This window comes from Ruditapes philippinarum, unplaced genomic scaffold (assembly GCF_026571515.1).
Source record: "Ruditapes philippinarum isolate M1 unplaced genomic scaffold, ASM2657151v2 ctg135_1_1_1_1, whole genome shotgun sequence".
NCBI classification, from domain to species: Eukaryota; Metazoa; Mollusca; class Bivalvia; order Venerida; family Veneridae; genus Ruditapes; species Ruditapes philippinarum.
In genome coordinates, this window is record NW_026862663.1 from 346,022 (window position 1) to 366,255 (window position 20,234).

General features: G+C 31.3%; 3 protein-coding genes across 4 annotated transcripts; all 3 read left to right on the plus strand.

The window, feature by feature from the left end:
* LOC132719783 (uncharacterized) lies at positions 1-2,309 on the plus strand. The gene is made up of 3 exons (XM_060703669.1): positions 1-365; positions 830-937; positions 1,539-2,309. Exons 1-3 carry the CDS (start codon positions 162-164, stop codon positions 1,941-1,943), a joined length of 717 nt encoding a protein of 238 aa, XP_060559652.1. The 5' UTR covers positions 1-161; the 3' UTR covers positions 1,944-2,309.
* Positions 2,310-7,915: 5,606 nt separating this feature from the next.
* LOC132719786 (uncharacterized) lies at positions 7,916-11,057 on the plus strand. The gene is made up of 3 exons (XM_060703674.1): positions 7,916-8,468; positions 9,286-9,393; positions 9,763-11,057. Exons 1-3 carry the CDS (start codon positions 8,247-8,249, stop codon positions 10,207-10,209), a joined length of 777 nt encoding a protein of 258 aa, XP_060559657.1. The 5' UTR covers positions 7,916-8,246; the 3' UTR covers positions 10,210-11,057.
* A 133-nt stretch (positions 11,058-11,190) lies between these two features.
* LOC132719785 (uncharacterized) lies at positions 11,191-19,981 on the plus strand. 2 transcript variants are annotated; one of them, XM_060703672.1, is made up of 4 exons: positions 11,191-11,383; positions 15,522-16,724; positions 17,251-17,358; positions 17,699-19,981. In XM_060703672.1, exons 2-4 carry the CDS (start codon positions 15,576-15,578, stop codon positions 17,849-17,851), a joined length of 1,410 nt encoding a protein of 469 aa, XP_060559655.1. In that variant the 5' UTR covers positions 11,191-11,383; positions 15,522-15,575; the 3' UTR covers positions 17,852-19,981. The 2 variants fall into 2 exon arrangements, with proteins under 2 accessions (XP_060559655.1, XP_060559656.1); XM_060703673.1 differs by lacking the exon at positions 11,191-11,383 and adding an exon at positions 11,390-11,535.
* Positions 19,982-20,234: the final 253 nt, after the last annotated feature.

The window sequence follows — 20,234 nt, forward strand, 5'->3', positions numbered from 1 at the left end:
ATGCAATAGGAGTGGCAATTGCAAATACTCCTTTGTTGCATACAGGGCATACGGAGCTGTTCCTAAATGTAACATTCACTTCGTCTTGACACTTGTCTTTATACAAGTTAATAGTGATATGGTTAAACATTTTGCTTGCTAATTACTCTAAACATTGTAAGATGGGTGTGGAATTTGCAGATTTAGAGCGTTTCATTTTTGACGATTGCAATGAAGATGCAAGTTTGAGTGGTGAAAGCTTTGATACGGATGAGCCTAATGGAAACAACGTTAAGCATTCGCTTAAAAGCAAAATTCTTGAGAGGCGCGAGAACCTTGGATTGGGCAAGATAACAGTAGATTTTTCTCCGAAACAAAATTACCCGGTACACAATCTATATCGTTAATTATGTAGTGACTGGATTTTATTTATTTTCTAGAAAAAAAACAACAACAACACAAAACAACAATAAACATAAATAAAATAAAACGTTATAAATGGAAGTAGTGTGGTCAAATAAAGAACAGTTATGTGTTCAAGCTGTTCCTTCGAGCAAAATTTGTACATGCTTAACAAAATATTTTTATATGTACTGTTGTGAAAATATATATGTTAGAGGTATTTTTTGTATTTCATTTCCAAAGTACATAATAAATCCACGCGGTCATCACTATTTCAAATGTACTTTCTCACAAATAGTTGACACTAAATAGTTGAACAATGGCAATAAATGAATATTGATAAGGATAAATGAATATTGATAAGATCTTCCATGTTTTTAAAAGATTAGTAATCGTTACATCTATCTATGACAAAATAATAATGTTTGTTTTGTTTTATTTATTTCAGTTGACAGAGATAGAAAAAGAAAAGGATAGGAAAAGAAAAGAGAGTAACAGAATTTCAGCAAAAAAATGTCGAGAAAAACAGAAGGAAGATCACAAAAGAAACAAAATGGTAAACACATTGGAAGAGAACAATATGTGTGTGAGTGCGTGCGTGCGTGCGTGTGGTGTGAAAATGTGCATGAAATCTTTTACAGTTGTTAACACGTCTCTGCATTTTCTGAGATAGCTATAGCATAACGAGTAATATTCTTGATAAAAGTAACGTTAACAGGGTACGCTTCTTGTTACACGATATATTATACAATTAACATAAAAAGTAGTTGCTTTACGCAAATCTATTTGATGTGTAAACATCAATAATGGAAATGAAAAAAACAAAACGTTAATATGTTAACACATAAAAAATTTACATTTGTGTGAGATTGGCCATCGATTTTTATCAAGAATGGATTTGAAATGGTAGTTTCATGGTGGGTTTATAAGACCATTACCTCTCAGTTGGTTATAAAGGTTTTGTCTGATCTATTTTATTGTATAACATATCAACTTTATTTATTTTCATTAATGGCCGGATTTGGTAGCTACAGATCATGATTGGGATTTAAAAAAATCTTTATGCCATTGTTAAAGATACATGTGAAATAAAAAATATGCAATATGTATATTTATTGAGATGATAATACAGACTTAAGCAATGTTATTTTTTATAGTTACTGGAACAACTAAGGGAAGACCAGCAGAAGTTGTTGAGCAGGGTGCAACAAATTGAAGAGGAGAAAAATAAAGTTATGTTTGCATTGAAAAAGATATTACCTGATTCCTATATTCTAGAAACTTTAAATCAAACTAACTATCATGAACTTCGTGAAAACGCTGTTGCTAAAGACAATTTAGAAACCATTAGAACTATAGAACAGACACAATTAATACAAAATGAAGAGCAAGATTTATTGCATATTACAAATGAACAAAACATGCATGAGGATGAACATCTAGGAAGTGAAACCTTGTTTTCGTGTCTTATTGGTGACCAAGGGGATGAGGTACAAACAGTTGACCAGTTGGTTAATTTTGAGATAGGAAATGATATTTTACTGTCTATATTCACGCAATGATAGGCAATGTTAATGACATTGGAACTAATGTGTAGGTTTTCACAATGACTCAGTATTTTATGCTAGAATCAAAATTTAACCAGTACATTCAAGTCTCATTTTAAAACATATCATTTCTTTTAAAATAATTAATGAAAATTAACCAACAACCAACAACAACAACAACAAACACACAAAAAATATTACTAACTTTATGTAATAAATAACTAGTCATGTTCTACCTTACATAAACTATTTACTTGGTAACATCTTGGGAAAATATGTTTATATTTGATAAGCCAAACAAATTTATGGAATAGTCATATGTTTTAATTTGTTGCATAATTATTTATCAATTTGTAAATTAATAAAACATATTAATATGTATTTGGTTTTTGTTGTCATACATGTATTCATTTATTCAGGTTGTTAAAAGATATAGATGCTCTATTTATCTGAAGAGTAAGTGATTTTTTTTCCACACTGTTGTGTTCATTTAAATAAATGCAGATACTATATTTGATCAGTTTTGTTGGTATACCACGTGTTAGTGTCGTCCGCTTTGAGTCAATATTATGTACATTTTGTATTTGAATTATTATTTGGATATTGAGAACATTATCGACAACTATGTAACTATATTGTATTGCATTTTCAATAGTATACATAGGAAACGTTCCGATATCTGTCCCTCGCAAAATTGTGTACGTAAATATAAAAATGTGAACAGTAGAGTTGAAGTCCTATTACTTTTGCCCCCAGTCCCCACTGGACTTTGACTTGCATGTGAAACCCCTCTAAAATATAAATATCAACTTCCGTTTTAAGTGAAAATCTATGTTACCAACCTGATAAGAATAGATAGTTAATTCAGTCTTGTTGAATGTGGGGGATTATTTCGAATTTAGAATTAGTATGCCCGTCAAAATGTGTAGATGATTACTGCAAGAAAAATTGCCAACATACTATTTTTATTTTTTAAAAAGGGGTTCAAATTTAATAAAAAGATATTTTCTTTTTGTAAATTCACAGATAACTGACGAAAAATGGAATTGCACGGTTTATAAAATAATTAAGAAGTAGACTCTTATGACATCTTTATTTTAAATGGAATCTTCGGTCAATAGTACTTTTTCAGTACATATCACATAATGGAGCTGAAAGAAGCATAGACTCCAGATTTTCGAACCCATTTAGTCACTTGTTACTGTCAGACAGGAATAAACGATGACTGCCTTAATCATTAAAGACAGCCCTTCATTTACAATGGGCATATCACATCATAATAACATCATATTCACCAGCTGAATGTACATTCCATTCCATTCAAGGACGGTGCTGGCCACTTTCATTATGATCGATCGTGAAATCCTTTCAGGGGTCATTCCCATTGTATTTCTGCTCTGGCATGTACTTGCAAAACTGAAAGCAATTAGTACTGGTTAACTGACCAAGAACGATGCAGTGGCTAAACTTTGCTCTAGTTGCTCACTGTCGTGATCCAGTGGATAAACTTCCATGTTTGTATATCGAGACTGGAAATATTTTATCGAAATTAATGTATCATTTGATGTTTATGTTTCAATAACTTATGTACAAATTTCAGATCATTCTCTTATTCCCTTTTTCCAGAATAATTATTCTAATTGTGGAAAATGACCATTTCTACCCGTTCACCGACTGCCATAGGCCAATCAGAATGGAGAATTTAATACTTATGATAACAAAATGGACGACAAAAGACCCTAAAAAGGTGGCACATATGGGGCACGCCAATCGCCATGTTTTTGTAGGGTTACCTATGTAAGGAATTCGAATACTACGGATCTTCATATATTATACGAAGCTCGAAACCTGTGTGTGGGCTTCCTACGGGATAACATTATTCGTAAGAATAAACCTTAGCTTTTTTTTTAGGAAGAAGTATATTTTACGGGGAATAAAATCAAATTCAGGGCTGGTTGGAGCTGAAATGCTAATACTTGTAATATTACCAAAAAATGCGTATTTCACTTACAATGCATTACCAATAATTTATTTTGTAAGTCACCTAAAAATTGAAATCATTTAAAGTTAACTACCTGTTTAGGTTGCTACCACTGTTCTTCCTATTTTACTGGACACCTTTTAAGAAATATTACAAGTATATGTTTTCGTCAATTTTAGCTTTGTGTCTCTCCAGTAATTACAGTAATTGCATCATTTATGCAAACAATTCTGTAAGTTCTAGATTTGCCAATTAAAGCAACGTTAATATTACTCGCAAACGTTATATATATTATTAATCTCGAAGTATGCGTGGCTTTTAAAAAATTCTAGATCTTCTAAGAAGAATGCAAACAATCCAGGAAAAATATTAAGGCCCTGCCTTAGACCAATGTATATTTCGAATAAGTCCAAAAAATTATTGTAAATTTCAACTCAACAATAGCATACATAGCCTTAAACATTTTAATATTTTTCCATAGATCATGTTTAAAAGTTTAAATATCAGTGCGCTTCGGTACAAAAAGGGTTAAAGATTTTTGTAGGCCAATGAATGCACAGGACAGTCTTAAATTTTGTGACAGAACATTTTCTGTAATGTTATGTAATACTGCAACTAAGTTAGGAGTCTGAGATAAAATTATTTTTACTATTTTTGTAGGTCTACTAAGTCTTGTAGGTAGTTTCCCAAAAGAACTTCTTAAAGTGATCCCGCGATTATAATTTGCCATTCCCCCATCCCCTATTAAGCAGGAACTACCCCGCCCACCCCCTTTTAAGCAGGAACTATTAATCCTTGTGGAAACTGTCCAGAATTTAAAAACGTTCTTGAATAAATAATCTGTAATATGACTGCCAATAATACTAATTATTTCTGTAGTATATGTGTTTATGTACTTTATACTTTCATTTGTTGGGATGATGAAAGAAAACCAATTTTTCAATATTCATCATTTTGTTGCTGTATTTAAGATTTTTAAGATTAAAACATGAACCAACTGAATAGTTTGTAATAAAATAAAATCAAAGTCATTATCGAAACAGTGTCAAACTGTCAATGAGTAACAATGACTATACGTGATGCTTTTTTTTTGCCGATCCTTAAAGATCTTTTAGCACGACTTTATTGTTGTGTTTGTGGTATTTTTAGTATTAACTATTTGGCATTTTCTAGTTAGGTGGTTCCAATATTTCTACTTGAATAATGTTGAATCACCCTTAGGATACGTTGCCTACTTTTTAACTTTGTTTTTTTTTTTTTTTTGACGTCTTATTTGTGATATGCAGGCTTCATAACCTTTGATCCCTTGTCAAAAATCCATTTAGTTTAGTAGACAGAACTGTAAGCTTATAAAAGAAGTTTGCGTCAGTCCCGTAATGTATGTACATGTATAAGCGAGTTTATGCATTTTTATGCCTGTTAAGATAATAAAAACGCAAAAAATGTATTTATAAAAAATATCATCAATATTTCCCCAGTTTCCTTTTCATTTCCTGAAATCAATGCAGTATCAATGCCGTATTAACTGTCTATAATTACGCAGCCGGTAGCATTGTTTTACAAAACATGTATACATACTAAGTGAGCCTGAATTATCTGGGGTTATTTTCACACGAACACGAATTATAAGAAAATATGTGTATTCTATCTTCTAGCCTATCTAACTTATTTCATATATCTGCTTTCAAAAAAGAAACTTTACAATTGAAATATAAAGAATAATGAAAACAAAGAACATCATGTAATTCTATAAATTACACTTTTGATGAGCAGGTATTTGAGTCGCACTATGACAAAACTAACATAGTGCGTTTGCGACCAGCATGGATCCAGACCAGCCTGCGCATCCGCGCAGTCTGGTTAGGACCCATGCTGTTCGCTATCAGTTTCTCTACTTGTTACAGGGTTTGTAAGCGGACAGCATGGATCCTGATCAGACTGCGCGGAAGCGCAGGCTGGTCTGGATCCATGCTGGTCGCAAACGCACTATGTTGGTTTTGTCATGACGCGGCTCATTTATCAGCAGAGAATGCCACAAGATCATCGGATTTTATGCACCCTGGAATAATTTTTACCGTTTCCTACAGGTACCCGAAACGGGTTTCCAATGTGGTATGGTCATTGTGGAGATGTTCACGCAATGTGGTCACTTCCCGCAGGCAAGGTCTACTAGATGGTTGACGTTGTCGATGAACATCAAAAAGATTCGCCTGCCTGTATATACATGTATCATAAAGCTATCCAGCTTCAATATATATGTATCTTTATGTATTCTTATAAAGAATGGGCTGTTCATCAAATTTAGTTCTTTTCTGTACGAAATCTGCTGTGGTCATAGTATTATTTTTACAATAGGTTTATCTCTTAGATTTGGTTTTCTATTGCTAATCATGGTCATGCAACTACATAGTTAGGTGAAGAAGCAGACGCTTGTTTTGGTTGAGTCTATTATGTTTTGTTTAGGGGGTGAGTTGTCATACACAAATTTACAATTTATATGCATTTATTTTTCCAATGATTGTTATTATCTTAAATGCTTCTGGGATTGTTGTTTTATCAATTCATTTGTAAATAAGATTGTTATATGTCTAGTAACGGAATAATTTTAATGAACACGAAATTAGTTCACACCTACATGTGTATTGCATGGTAACGTGATGGTTTAAGCCAATGAAAACACGTCAATATTATTATACTCAGGCAGAGAAAAAGTGTGCAAAGAGTAAATCGATAATCTTTATGTAGCAAGCAAACTTTAAATTGTAAGTATTTTTTCATATCTTTTCGGCAGGATAAACTGTCCGAGGAGGGCCAGGCATTTTCGTATCGTAAAATGGCTGCCATTTACAGTATCAAGTGATTATCCCAAGCACCACCGCGACTTAGCGCGGGAATTTTAATTATAGCTAACCTCGGCGCGTCTCATAGGATGGAAAATACCTTTTTCATATTTTATTGTAATAAATATTTACAAACTGTGTCTTTCGGGTTTTTTTTATCAATATATAACCAATAATGATGTTAATATGAATAAATAATCATATCTCAAATCTGTGACTATGATTTACAATGAAATTCTACCTTAAGTGTATTAAAAAGGTTTTTAATTTCCTGTTATTTTATTTTGTGATTATGCTTAAAAACAGTCAATTGACCGTGAATTTTCTTTTCATATTTTGATTTTCTTGAAATCATTTTTCTCATCTGAAGGCATGCGACTTTAATATGATGATACATTAATTACATTTCATGAAAATGTTTAAAGATATTTAATATCTCATGACATGTTTGTTCATTTTGCATTACACCTTTAATTCAGCAAACATAAAGTCTTCACAAAAAGTAGTATGCAATCGTACCTACGAGTATATTACATACGAATGTATGTAATATTTTTCTTGTTATAACTGAAAAAAGTTCGTGGACTTTTATAATACATGTATGTTATTGACCACTGTATAAACCTATACTCCATTTCATTGAAATAAAAACAACTTTAACTACTCAACTGTTGAACTAAAAAAAATTTGGGAGAATAAAATTTGAATCGTTTCAGAAGCGTGAATTATGTTATACAAATAAAAGGACATCTTTTTATCACCCTAAAGTGTCGTTATGTTTACAGTAGCAATCTAAAAATAGCTTAAAAAATCGATTTTTGGAGCACCATTGTTATCATGCATTTTTTTCTTTATTACTAAATTAATCCAAATGTGTTTGTGTCTAAATGACGGCAATAATATGGATAAAGAAATTGCTATGAATATACATGTATTGATATTATAAGTGCATTCGGTTTGAGAACAATTTTAAACAAAGCGTTCGTTTTCAAAGATCTCTAGTATAATAACATTACTTCATGTACCATCTGTACTTTTTTTTAATATTGGAATCCCGCCCAATTAAAAAAAACACAATCTAAATATAGATGGGAAATACCTTACAAAAATAGAAATTTATCTATTTTTAAAAGCGGAAAATCCACTGTATTATAGAGTGTATCTATTTATAAATAGACACACGCATAGTCCGTATTATATTCGTTTAAATTTTTGGAAAGGAAACATTATCTGATTATTACAAGTGTCGATCGGTATTCTTCCATAAAATCAATGGATATTTCAGCTAGGTCGAGGTTTTAACGTGTCTGTATATACTTTGAGTATTACTTGGATTATTTCACGATTTCCCGCATGCGCATGCGCAAAAGTGATAATTTTAAGCGCGAAACCGGCAATGTAAAAAACGTATATAGATAGACCGCAAGACCATCATCGTCGGATTTGGATTCATAAAGCAACCCCTTAAGAACCGCTTTTAGAAATATTTCATGTAAGATGGGTGTTGAATTACAAAATAATTTCGTTGATGGATTTTATTGTTGGGATAATAACTCGAATTCTAAATGTCAAACAAATGAGAGTGGAAACGGCTATAGTACATTAATCAGTAAAAACAAAATTGTAAAACAGTGCTTGAAGACAAAGGTCATTGGAAGTTTAAAAAGTCGTGGGCTTGACCATGTTGCCGCAGATTTTAGCCCCAAGCAAAATTATCCGGTTAGTTTAATGCTTTGCTTGTTTTGTGTGTGTGTGTTTTTTTTGTTTTTGTTTGCTAGGGGTTTTTGTGGGGGTGTTGTTTATTTTGAAGGGGGTGTTTGTTGCTTTTTTTTCTCTTTTTTTTGCTACATGTACATATATATTATTCACTACCGCGTCAAAAATTTAAAATTACATAAAGAATTACTAGCTATACTTGTACATTTTTGTACCTCAAATTCCTGAAAAAATATAACAATAGTGTTCAAAAGAGAACAATAAAATCAAAATGATTTTTGTATTTACTCAAAGCAAGTTTTTATAGGCCCATCCTGCTTCAGAAATACTTTTATTTCTCAAAAGCTTTCTATTTTTGGTATACTTTTATAGTTTCATCGGCAAAATACCTGAACCGCCTTTTGCCTCAGTTAGTACAGTTATAGTGATTTAGTATTTTGTGTGGTAGTCAAAATACTACTTTGATTATATTTTGCTACTTTTATGGCATATTATTTCACATTTTAAATATAGCTAGTTTTTTAAGGTTACAGTCATCTAACATGCTCTAAAACTATTATTTTAACGTTATGAATTCATCTTTGCCTTTTCAGAAGGAGTAAAATTATTTGTTTTGAAGCATAATGTGCCTTTTAAGATACCGACCCGAACACTAGTTTGAATCATTCTTTTATTGCATTAGAAAACACGAGTTTCTCTTAATTTTGAATAAAATAAGTACTCCTTTATACGTGTATCTATTTTCTTTAAGGGTAAGTTTTTGTTGTTTTTTATTATTATAATTTCAACCGGATTTACATAGTTTAAATTTTATTTTCAGATGACGAAAGAAGAAATCGAGAAAGATAGAAGAAGGAGACAAAGTAACAGGGACTCGGCCAGGAAATGTAGGGAGAAACAGAAAGCTGAGGACAATGAAAATATGAAGGTCTTTAATGTTTTATGTGATAAATAATAATAATAATGACAATAATAATAATAATGATAATAATAATAATAATAATTATACTAATAATAATAATAATTAATAGTAATATGATGATGATGATGATGATTGTTTTTATTTTAGAATGTTCTGTATAACATTGTCACTGAATGTTCGCACACGGCAAAAATAATGTTGAATATTTTTTTATCTATTTATTTGTTTGTTCGTTCTTCGTTCTTCGTTCGTTTCTTTCTTTCTTTCTTTCTTTCTTTCTTTCTTTCTTTCTTTCTTTCTTTCTTTCTTTCTTTCTTTCTTTCTTTCTTTCTTTCTTTCTTTCTTTCTTATTTATTCATTTATTTTCTTTTGTAGCTTTTATCGCTGCTGAAAATGCAAAAAGAGAAACTTTTAGAAGTTGTCAGCAAATCCGAAGAGGAAAAGAATAGATTATTGTATAACCTAAAATTAGTGTTACCAGACTCCTATATCACGGAAGCTTTAAGAAAAGTAGAGAATGTGACAGCTGAAAAAGATCGCATATTAGCTGATCAATCTTCTAACTGTGCGGTGACAGTTCCAATAGATAGCCCTAATTTTTCTGAATGCTTCGTCTTGGAAGAAAACAGTTCTATTGAAAGTTTTGTATTGACTTCCTTTGATAATTCCACGGGTGAAGAAGAAATCATGGACGGTTCTGTTGAATATTTAGAAGTTACTAACGAAGAGACGGTACCAGTCATTGATATAAATTATGATGAAAATTCAACAGTAAATACAATTATATTTGAAGACCCAGGCGTCAGTCATACATTGCTGTGATTGGTAAATGTATCATATCAATTCTGGAGAGAGAAAATCCAACTTCTTTTGAAACATTTTCTGGCATTATGACTGTATCTTAGTTAAAACACAAATGTATTTATTTTAGCTCGAAACAATTTCTTGCAACTTATATTAATCACTTTCGTGCCCGCTTCCTAGATTTATGAAAAATTATGATCGTGTCCCGAGAAGGGCTCTAACACACGATCCCTTGGTTGAGAGACTGACACCTGAACCACTATGCCATTTGACCAGATTGTTAAAACATGAATTAACAGAAACAACACTTATAACGTGAAATCATAATAAAATAATGCGTTTGTTATATTGTATAAAGCTATATATCTGCTGCAAAAATATTAAATTGCCTTTTAAAAACGCAAATGGCTTAGCTCGAAATCATTGCTAAACGGATAAAGCCCTACATTAACAAAAATGATGAAAATCTTTGGAATTACCCAAAATCTAGTTTTTCCATGTTAACATGTGGTCTTTCACCTAATTTTGGTGAAAAATTGTTGTTTTGTAACATATTTAATATTTTTAGCTGAATAATATTTTGTTCCAGGACACTTTATTCTGTTTGCGAACAATATCCATATGTAATAAACAATAGAATTTTTTGTATGTTGCCACTGTTTCCAAAATCGACCAATACATTTTGGAACCAATACAATTTTACTGCAATACTTAATAAGATATATAGCTACTCGTTGTTAAATAATATATCTGCAGTCTATATTTCATCATGATTAAGGAATTATACTACAAAATTAACAATAAATGAATAATGGTTTTATTTTGTTTTATTAAATGAAATAATAAGTTGTTATATACGTATATAACTTGTGTTTCTTCTTTATTCATAGTCTTATGTTGTTTTATTTCACCTTAGTTCTTGCATATATTTGCCAACTGCTCAAACATGTGAAGAATTTACGTATGAATATTCTTCATATCATGAACTCGTAAAATATTCAGTTTAAACACGCAGTATTAGAAATTCCGCTCAAATTTATAAGTCAAGCCTATATCTGGGTTCCCTAGTATAGATCTATATTTAGCCCAAAATTTAAAAAAAAGGGAAACCACTATAATATACAAAATTATCAGTAGATGTTGATGTTCATATACATGTTATTTCATGGAATTTTAAAAAGATTTTGAAAAGGTACGTGTCAGATTACTAACTCTGTTATGACTACACAAGTACGTATGTCCGAACTGAATATGTTTTGACGTATACGCCATTTTGAGAAGAAATGCATGAATATTTTTATATAATTACAACTTGGCACAGACTGATTAAGTTTAGTTAGAAAGGTAAACTATGATACGGTATATGTTTTGTATGTTATTGTGGTTGTTTTTTGTTTCTGTTGTTGTTTTTTTCCGTTCTTTTTGTTTTAATTTGCACAGAAACAGTGGATCTATTCTAAAAAAAGGGTTGCTGATACCCGAAAGAAGAATATTTCATTATAACTATAAATAAAAATCATTAGATTGTGTTGTGTAAAGTGCGATACAGCACATTGTGGTGTTTTTAGGAATGATATATACCTATTACATTTTACTACTTCGCATAAGCATACAAGTGATGTTAATATATATCATGAAACAGTTACATCGTAACATATTTTGTTCATAAATTTACAAAAACATATATTCAGATGGATTTTATGTGCATGTTTTTCCCCCACAAAATAGCAGATCGGATATCACGTTCATGCTAGTACTAGAACTAGCCCAACAAATTGTGCGCTTTAGGGCTTTTTATATAGACGACGGTCGCCCTTTGTAAAGACAGACATCTATGAAATATCAGATTATAAAATCGGTCTGTCTTGCAGTCGAAATATTGAGACTAGTACTAGTACATAATAAGCCTGAGTGGATGAGTCTGTGGAGACCGAGTTTCAATATTCTTCAAAGTATTCATAGTCATATGTCTGTTTCTGTGCAAGTAATATAAGCATTTTCAACCACCATTTTTTTTTCAGAAAATAGACAAATGTAACACCTACTACATGCATTTTTATTTGACAGAAATTTAATCAATTTAATAATCTGAAGTGTTGTTATTTCTCCAGACAAACCATATTCCAGAAGTCTGGCAGCAGAACATTTCATCGATCATTTTAATGCTTTCAATTCATTAAGAGCAAGATTGGTAATCACCATTTTTTTTAATCGAACGGTAGTACATCGGTATAAAGAAAAAAACACGCTCTCAAATAATGACTAATCGTGTGAATGAGTGGACATTAGATTTCCTTATATAGTGTGTTGAATCATGTAAAATTAATACACGAATGTTGTCAACAATTTGTGTCCTTTTGCCAATGAAATTTGATCGAGGAAAATTATTCACTTATAGCTTTTTGTAACAACCAGACTTAACTAGACTTAACTTGATATGCATATATGTTAGTCTCGACTATTTTCCGAAGTTTGACGGAAGGTCCGAGTTGTAGGCAATTGGTAAAATGTTGTTCGATACATACAAAAATTAAAAATATAATGAATCTTTAGTTCTCATTTCCTGTGCTATTATGTATTTTACAAGAAATACTTAATCATTATATCAGTTCTTGGGATCACACGGCGATGTTAAACGTTTAGAGCATATCTATCTTACTTCAAGCGTTGATAAACTAAAGTTTAAGATATCTTTGTAATACGGTTGTTGATATGTATGACAGTAATCTCATGATAAGTTTCAATAATTTTATGCCAGTATAACAGCATTAAGTAGGGTGATAATACTTGAATATGAATATAGGGCTTTTCTATTTTAGTCATGGTGCTGTTGCAGAAATTCTTATTCACATTTAAAAATAATGTTGATTCTCACATGCATTTGAGCAATGTAAGAATTGAGTTTCATTTTAGATTCCTTGCCAACATCTAATGACGACATGGACACGGTATTAGCATTACTGTGATCTTTTTTATAACATGCAGTAACATATACTCCCAGTTAGCTTGTACAGAGATATCACTCTCTCAGTTAGCATGTCATGTAACAGTATTTATATGTTAACTGATATTGGACTCTTCATTACATTTATACATATCAAAGTTACATAGACTATCCGGCCTTTTACGTGTATATACATCTTTTGAATAAAATAAGACAAAATATATGAAAACATAAGTCCAAATGATGTTGAACTGCCTTAAAGCATGTACAAACATGTTTCATTTATATTGAAATATCTTTTATCATATCTAAATATGTTCCAATTGTAATGAGCTCTCGAGGGCAATATAAACATGTATAGATATGTTTCAGTGGTAATGAGCTCTCGAGGGCAATATAAACATGTATACATATGTTTCAGTGGTAATGAGCTCTCGAGGGCAATATGAACATGTTCTAGTGGTAAAGAAGAAGATATCTCCGTTAGCATGCATAAATATGTTCCAGTGGTAATGAGCTCTCGAGGGCGATATGAACATGTTCTAGTGGTAAAGAGGAAGATATCTCCATTAGCATGTATAGATATGTTTCAGGTGTAATGAGCTCTCGGGAGCAATGTAAACATTTTCTAGTGGTAAAGAAGAAGATATCTCCATTAGCATGTATAGATATGTTTCAGAGGTAATGAGGTCTCGAGAGCAATATAAACATGTTCTAGTGGTAAAGAGGAGGATATCTTCATTAGCATGAATAGATATGTTTCAGAGGTAATGAGCTCTCGGGAGCAATATAAACATGTTCTAGTGGTAAAGAGGAAGATATCTCCATTAGCATGTATAGATATGTTTCAGAGGTAATGAGCTCTCGGGAGCAATATAAACATGTTCTAGTGGTAAAGAGGAAGATATCTCCATTAGTATGTATAGATATGTTTCAGAGGTAATGAGCTCTCGAGGGCAATATGAGAATGTTCTAAGGAATCTCGTTAGCATGCATAGATATGTTTCAGTGGTAATGATCTCTGGAGGGTTATATAAGAATGTTCTAGTAGTATAGAGGTAGGAACTTTCGTTAACATGTATAGATATGTTTCAGTGATGCTTTAATCTGCGTTGGGATTGTATTATATTTCAGTTGGATGTATAAGCATATTTCTGTGACACATGACACCATGTAAAAATTTTACAATATTAGGATCCTTTTTTGCAAAAACCTTTTGCTGACCATTACAAAACCGATGAAACTTTATTTTTAGGAACACATTTTTAAGGAATTGATAGTTTGACATGAATGTCGTCTAAAGTTGGCTTGTTTACATTTTAAATTCGAAATCTGCTTTTGAAAACGAAACTTACAAAATACATTTACCAATTTAATTGTCATGATATTATCGATTATGTAAATGCTAACTGTTACAATTTGCTAATTTACGTTGCTATTGTACTTATTGGTTTACAATTTCGATTGTTTACAATCAAATCTGGCTTGCTCTAAATTTCATCTTGTATGCTGTTTACAAAACCCGATGTGTATATCATAATTTCATTTGGCTGAATTAAAGTACAATATAGTTTGGTGATATATTTCAACATGTCGGGACTGTATACATTGTATAAACATTGATATTTCAATATTGCTCTGTCACAATGCTACCAGACCTCAACACACGTTGTCATCACACAATAGGAAATATGTAATCAGCCACAAAGCAAAATGAAAGTAAGCATAATGTCAAATGCAAAAAGATTGTCACATTTTCATACAAATGGATGCATGTTCGTTTGTTTTCAAAATGTAACGGACATCCCTGTTTGCAAATATCTCAACGGTACAGAATAGGGCAGCCAAGTTTTATTCAAGTATTGGTAGGTATAATTAAAATGCTGCAGTTTGCGGTGATACACATATTTGATAGTATATTTGTTGGAAATCTGTGTTAGCAATTTGGTGTAGACTTACCAATATGGATCAATCAAGATTAATTAAGAAAATCTTTATTTTTGACAAATTGATTGTCAAGAAAAATAAGTAAAAATGAAATAATAAAGTATGCCATGAGTTTAAACAATATCATTGCAGGGTTCTTATTACTGGAGCTCAGTTTTTGAAAGTTGATATATTTAGTACCATACTACCTATAATTATAGTAGATTATATATAAGGTTAACCGCGAAACAGCACAGGATGGGTTAGGATGTGATTAAGCCTGTTCATGGATGATCATTGAAAGAGCAAGCTACCGTCCACACCCCTTAGCATCGGCTTTAGCAGAATTCAAATTGAATAATCGTTTGTCTCTGAGCAATATTGTAAATAAAATAGAAGAAAAACAGCACTTTATTATTCACCAATTAGCTCACAAAACTGTTTGTTTTCTCTTTTTCAGTTTTCATAGTTATCCAGCAATATTTGAGTTTACTACTGTAATACAGCTCAATGTATGAGAAAAAACAGTGTACCTTCTCAAAAGATCGACAAGAGACGAGAAGCAAGGGCAACCAGTTTTTCTAGCCATGTTACTGTACATAACAAATCAAAGCCAAATCAAAGTTTATCTTCACCAGCAACTCCAGTACATTCCCAATATTCAATCACGTCGAGTTCAAACATTTTAACACCAAGTGAAACAGCATATTTTACCAGTTCTCTAAATGAAGGATATGGGAACGTCGAAGAAGTTTCTGAAAACTTTTCTTTTGACACAAACGTTCTTAATGAAAATGACGAAGAAGAAATTTTTATAGCAACCCCTTTAGAACTGGGTTATTTTCCTGCTTCTGATGCAAATGATAAAGAATTTGATTTTGATTCATCTAAAACCTGTTTTTCAACATTTGATTCAATAGAAACATATACTTCTCCTTTTCATTCCACGCTTTCTAGTAACTCTGACAGTGACTCAGATACAGAGGATAAATTTGTGTTATTTTCTGATACTTCATCCGACGAAGAATACTTTTCCGTAACTTCACCAAAGTATTATGATATAAAACCATTACCATCCGGAAACTTGCCCAACTTTGACGAACTTGAACCAGTTAATAAGGACAAAGAATTGTTTAAGCCTCCGGTAAATCCGCTAGTTTCTAAAAGAACACCAACAGCAACAACAACTTATTCGTCAGAATCAAATGTAGAAGAATTATCATATATCTTTGACAAATCGCATTCTTCAGTTAAAGACGGTCATAAGAAAGAGAAACGTGAAACATCAATAGCAGCAGACGAAAAGAAGACTGCAACATTTTGTTCAACAAATATTCAGACAGCATTGTTAAGTAAAATAACACCAGATAGAAAAAGTAAGAAATTATACCACAGTCCTTTCGACGACTTTCTTAATATGCAATTACAAAGGAAAACTCTACATACAGAAGAACCTGGGTCTAAATCAGGACATGACAGAGATATAGAAGTGGACCTTGAAAACTTTGAGACTGAAGTTGGCAAAGCGTTTGAAGAGTCAGTGAGTGAAGGATCGTTAATGCCATTACTAAAACAGGAACTTCAATGTAAAATACAGGTCAGACGTTTATCAATGGGACAATCTGAGTTAGTGCTTGAACCTGAAGAGCCAAAGGTATATAAAGTAAGTACAAAGGGAACTTTTAAGAACAACATCCAACTTGAAAGAGAAAGAAAAAATACGAATTTTAAAGTGGATTACTTTTCACTGAATCTGGATTTATATCATGTTTCAGTTATTATAGCAATTGAATATTTTTGAAAACAGTGCCTGTATTATTTATAAATAATTTAAGAGTGGTTGAAGTAATTTAAATGCATTCAATCAACTAGAATAATAATTATATTTTCCGCATTTCACTAACATTAGAAAACTCTTGCTATATATATTATATTGGAAATGGTACTGATACTGATGGCAATTCTTTCTTTTTAGATGCAGACGCTTAGTAAAATAAATTGAGACTTCATCTCATGACAATTTGTAGGTAGTAAAACAAATATATGAGTCATTTTTCATCAATGCTTTTAGTTTGTTTGTGCAAATTTATCATTCGATAACTCGAAAAAACAAACTTGTTGTAAATTTTGTTATTTAAATTTTTCTTATTAAATGATATTAATAAAAATTATATTCTTATTCATTATAGCTTACAGAAGATGAAATAAAAAAGAAACAGGCACGCCTAGAACAGAACCGTAGATCGGCAAAGAAATCGAGACACAAAGCAAGAAAACATGAACAGAATCTTTTAAATGTAAGTTTTTTATTATAAACAGTTCCACAACATTTGATAACATTCTTCTTTTAGTTTAAACATTATTTATTTAAGCTTTATCATGAAAAAATATTTGGACTACTCCTTAGTGTATAACCTGGAAAAGCCAGCTTTGGTAACATATAAAGAAATATGTACATGTATGTCATTCAGGTGCTTTTATATAAGGATACATTAAATTGAAATGACAGATAATTGAGTACATTTAATTTTAATTAAAGTAATATTTTTTCTTAGCTAACACGTATGTTGATTTTTAGAATTCTTCTACTGCAATGGACATGTTAACATATTAAATATACAAATGTTCTGTTTTTAGCACATCAAAAAGGCAATGACAAAAAATACAAAACTGCGAAAAGAAATTTCAAAACTGCAGACGATAAGAGACAAGTATAAAAAGACGTTTGATCTTCACATGGTGTCCTGTACAGCAACAAGTTCTTCAACAAGTTCTTCAACGCCACCATAGCCGAGTGTCAGATTATCATAGCTTCAGCTGGCTGAAAGCTTTAGCATAGAGAAAGTCTTGATGGGCATTACTTAAATACGCGCGATTAATCCAGCAGTTTTTAAAGATATGTATAGTACCCAAATTACAGACAGGTATTTTACATTGGACCGTCTGTTGATATACTGCGTACAATGTATGAGTTTTACATGCACACATGAACACTTTAAACATGTCACAATTGTTTAACGGTGCAAATGCAACTTGGATGAAACATGTTTAAATGTCTACATGTAGGTATTAAGTATTATTTTTCTAAAGAAGTTGGCAAAACGAAACATCAGTAATGTGTACAATTGATTCCTCAGAACGATGAACAGATGATGTATATATCCCTTTTCATATTTGAATTAGTAAATATAAGAATCAGTTTCCAAATATCTTATACATTTTATCGCTTTCATATTTTAATTCATAGATTGTAACAGTAATTCTTACGTACTACTCGTACAGATATTAACTAAAATACTTCGACAATTTTTTACTGGTCATAATTAACTTTGCTCTGTTTATTAGAATTATATATACATAAAATACTTTATTAAGAAATAACCTGAATATTCACCCGATTGTAATTCATACTCGTATAACCTCAGCTTTATTTTAGCCGCGAACTGGTTTGTTAATATTTATTCATATTGTTGTCACATTGTCTTTTTATCTAATAATTCAAATACCTTTTATATGTAACTACAATGCATACTTTTATGGGTTTTTTTGTATTATTATGGAACTTGTTAGCCGCGAACTGGTTTGTTAATATTTATTCATATTGTTGTCACATTGTCTTTTTATCTAATAATTCATATACCTTTTATATGTAACTACAATGCATACTTTTATGGGTTTTTTGTATTATTATGGAACTGACGTGTATGAATTTTTAATTACATTTATCAAAAGTAATTGTTTCTGAAATACCAAACCCTTTAAGACATTACTAGCAAAAACAATAAAAGTAATTGTAAACAGGTTTTCTTTTACCTTCAACTTCTTGATGGAGTAAGTGCTCTTTGACATTATCGGGAAATTTAGTATTTTTGGAAACGAAATAAATGTAAGGAATTCAATTGAAAATCCGAAGAGAAAAAGTATAGACTATTGTATAATCTAAAACTAGTGTTACCAGACACATATATCACGGAAGCTTTGAGAACAGTAAAGATGACAACTGAAAAGGTACAACTATAAGCTGATCAACCTTTTTATTGTGCGGTGATAGTTTTAATAGATAGCCCTATTTTTCTGAAAGCTTCCCGTCTTGGAAGAAAAACAGTACTTGTGAAAGTTTTGTATTGACCTCTCTTGATAATTTCAAGGGCGATGAATAAACCATGAACGTTTCTGTTGAATATTTAGAAGTTTAAAGTCAACTTAAAGTTAAAATCCTTTCATTCACATCAGGTCATGGCAAATGTAAGTATTGTGTAGTATGGTAAATATGTATACAATGTCGTTTTCTGTGAAATCTCCAATATTTTAAACCTTACGTTAATTACTATAAATGCATACACAATTGTTTTAACATAGGTTGTGTTTCACCAATGAACAAAAAATGAAATACTAGTACATTATCAATAATTTTAAACATTTTTTATATAAATTCAAATTATATAGTTGCATTAGTTCCTAGTTTCCTAAATATATAAATCTTTGCGTATATGAAGTTTTTCATACATCTACTGTCAAATGTTCTCCACGATGTCGTACTGTAAATTCGATTTTTTTTGCGAAGACAATTTGTGATTATTATCTATGATAACCTCGGAAACAATACGGATTGAAAGTAGTTCTACCAATTGGTTTCAGATGTAAACAGAAAAACGAATGTATATAAAGAAAAGTAATGTCTGTTTCGGTCACTTATGATTGAAAATATGTCTGGCAACAATTTTTAATTTAAATAAACCCACTGATGTTCAATTTTAAACAAATCCGACTAAATGCCAAGAGGTTGGTTTTTTGTACTTTCGGTTTCTACAACCATAATAAAAATATAGAAATAATGTATTGTTTGCTTTTGTATCTATGAATTCATTTATTTTAGGTAGACTTTTACTACATATATAGGAAATAAACTTGTCAACAACTCCCAGCATTAATTTACTATTTGTTTACATGTTTTGTTTCTAAGCGTATGTTAGACCGAAATACCGCATCCGTTCCTTGTATTCATACTATTGTGTTCGAGGTCCTTATCCGAAGACTGACGGAAATGGCCGAAAAGTTGCGATTGGATTTTGCAATGTCTGCACGTGCTTTGAAATATGTTATATTCCTGGGGAAGAGACGGTGTCAGTCATTGCTATAAATTACATACAAAGACCGAGGGGTCAGTTAAACG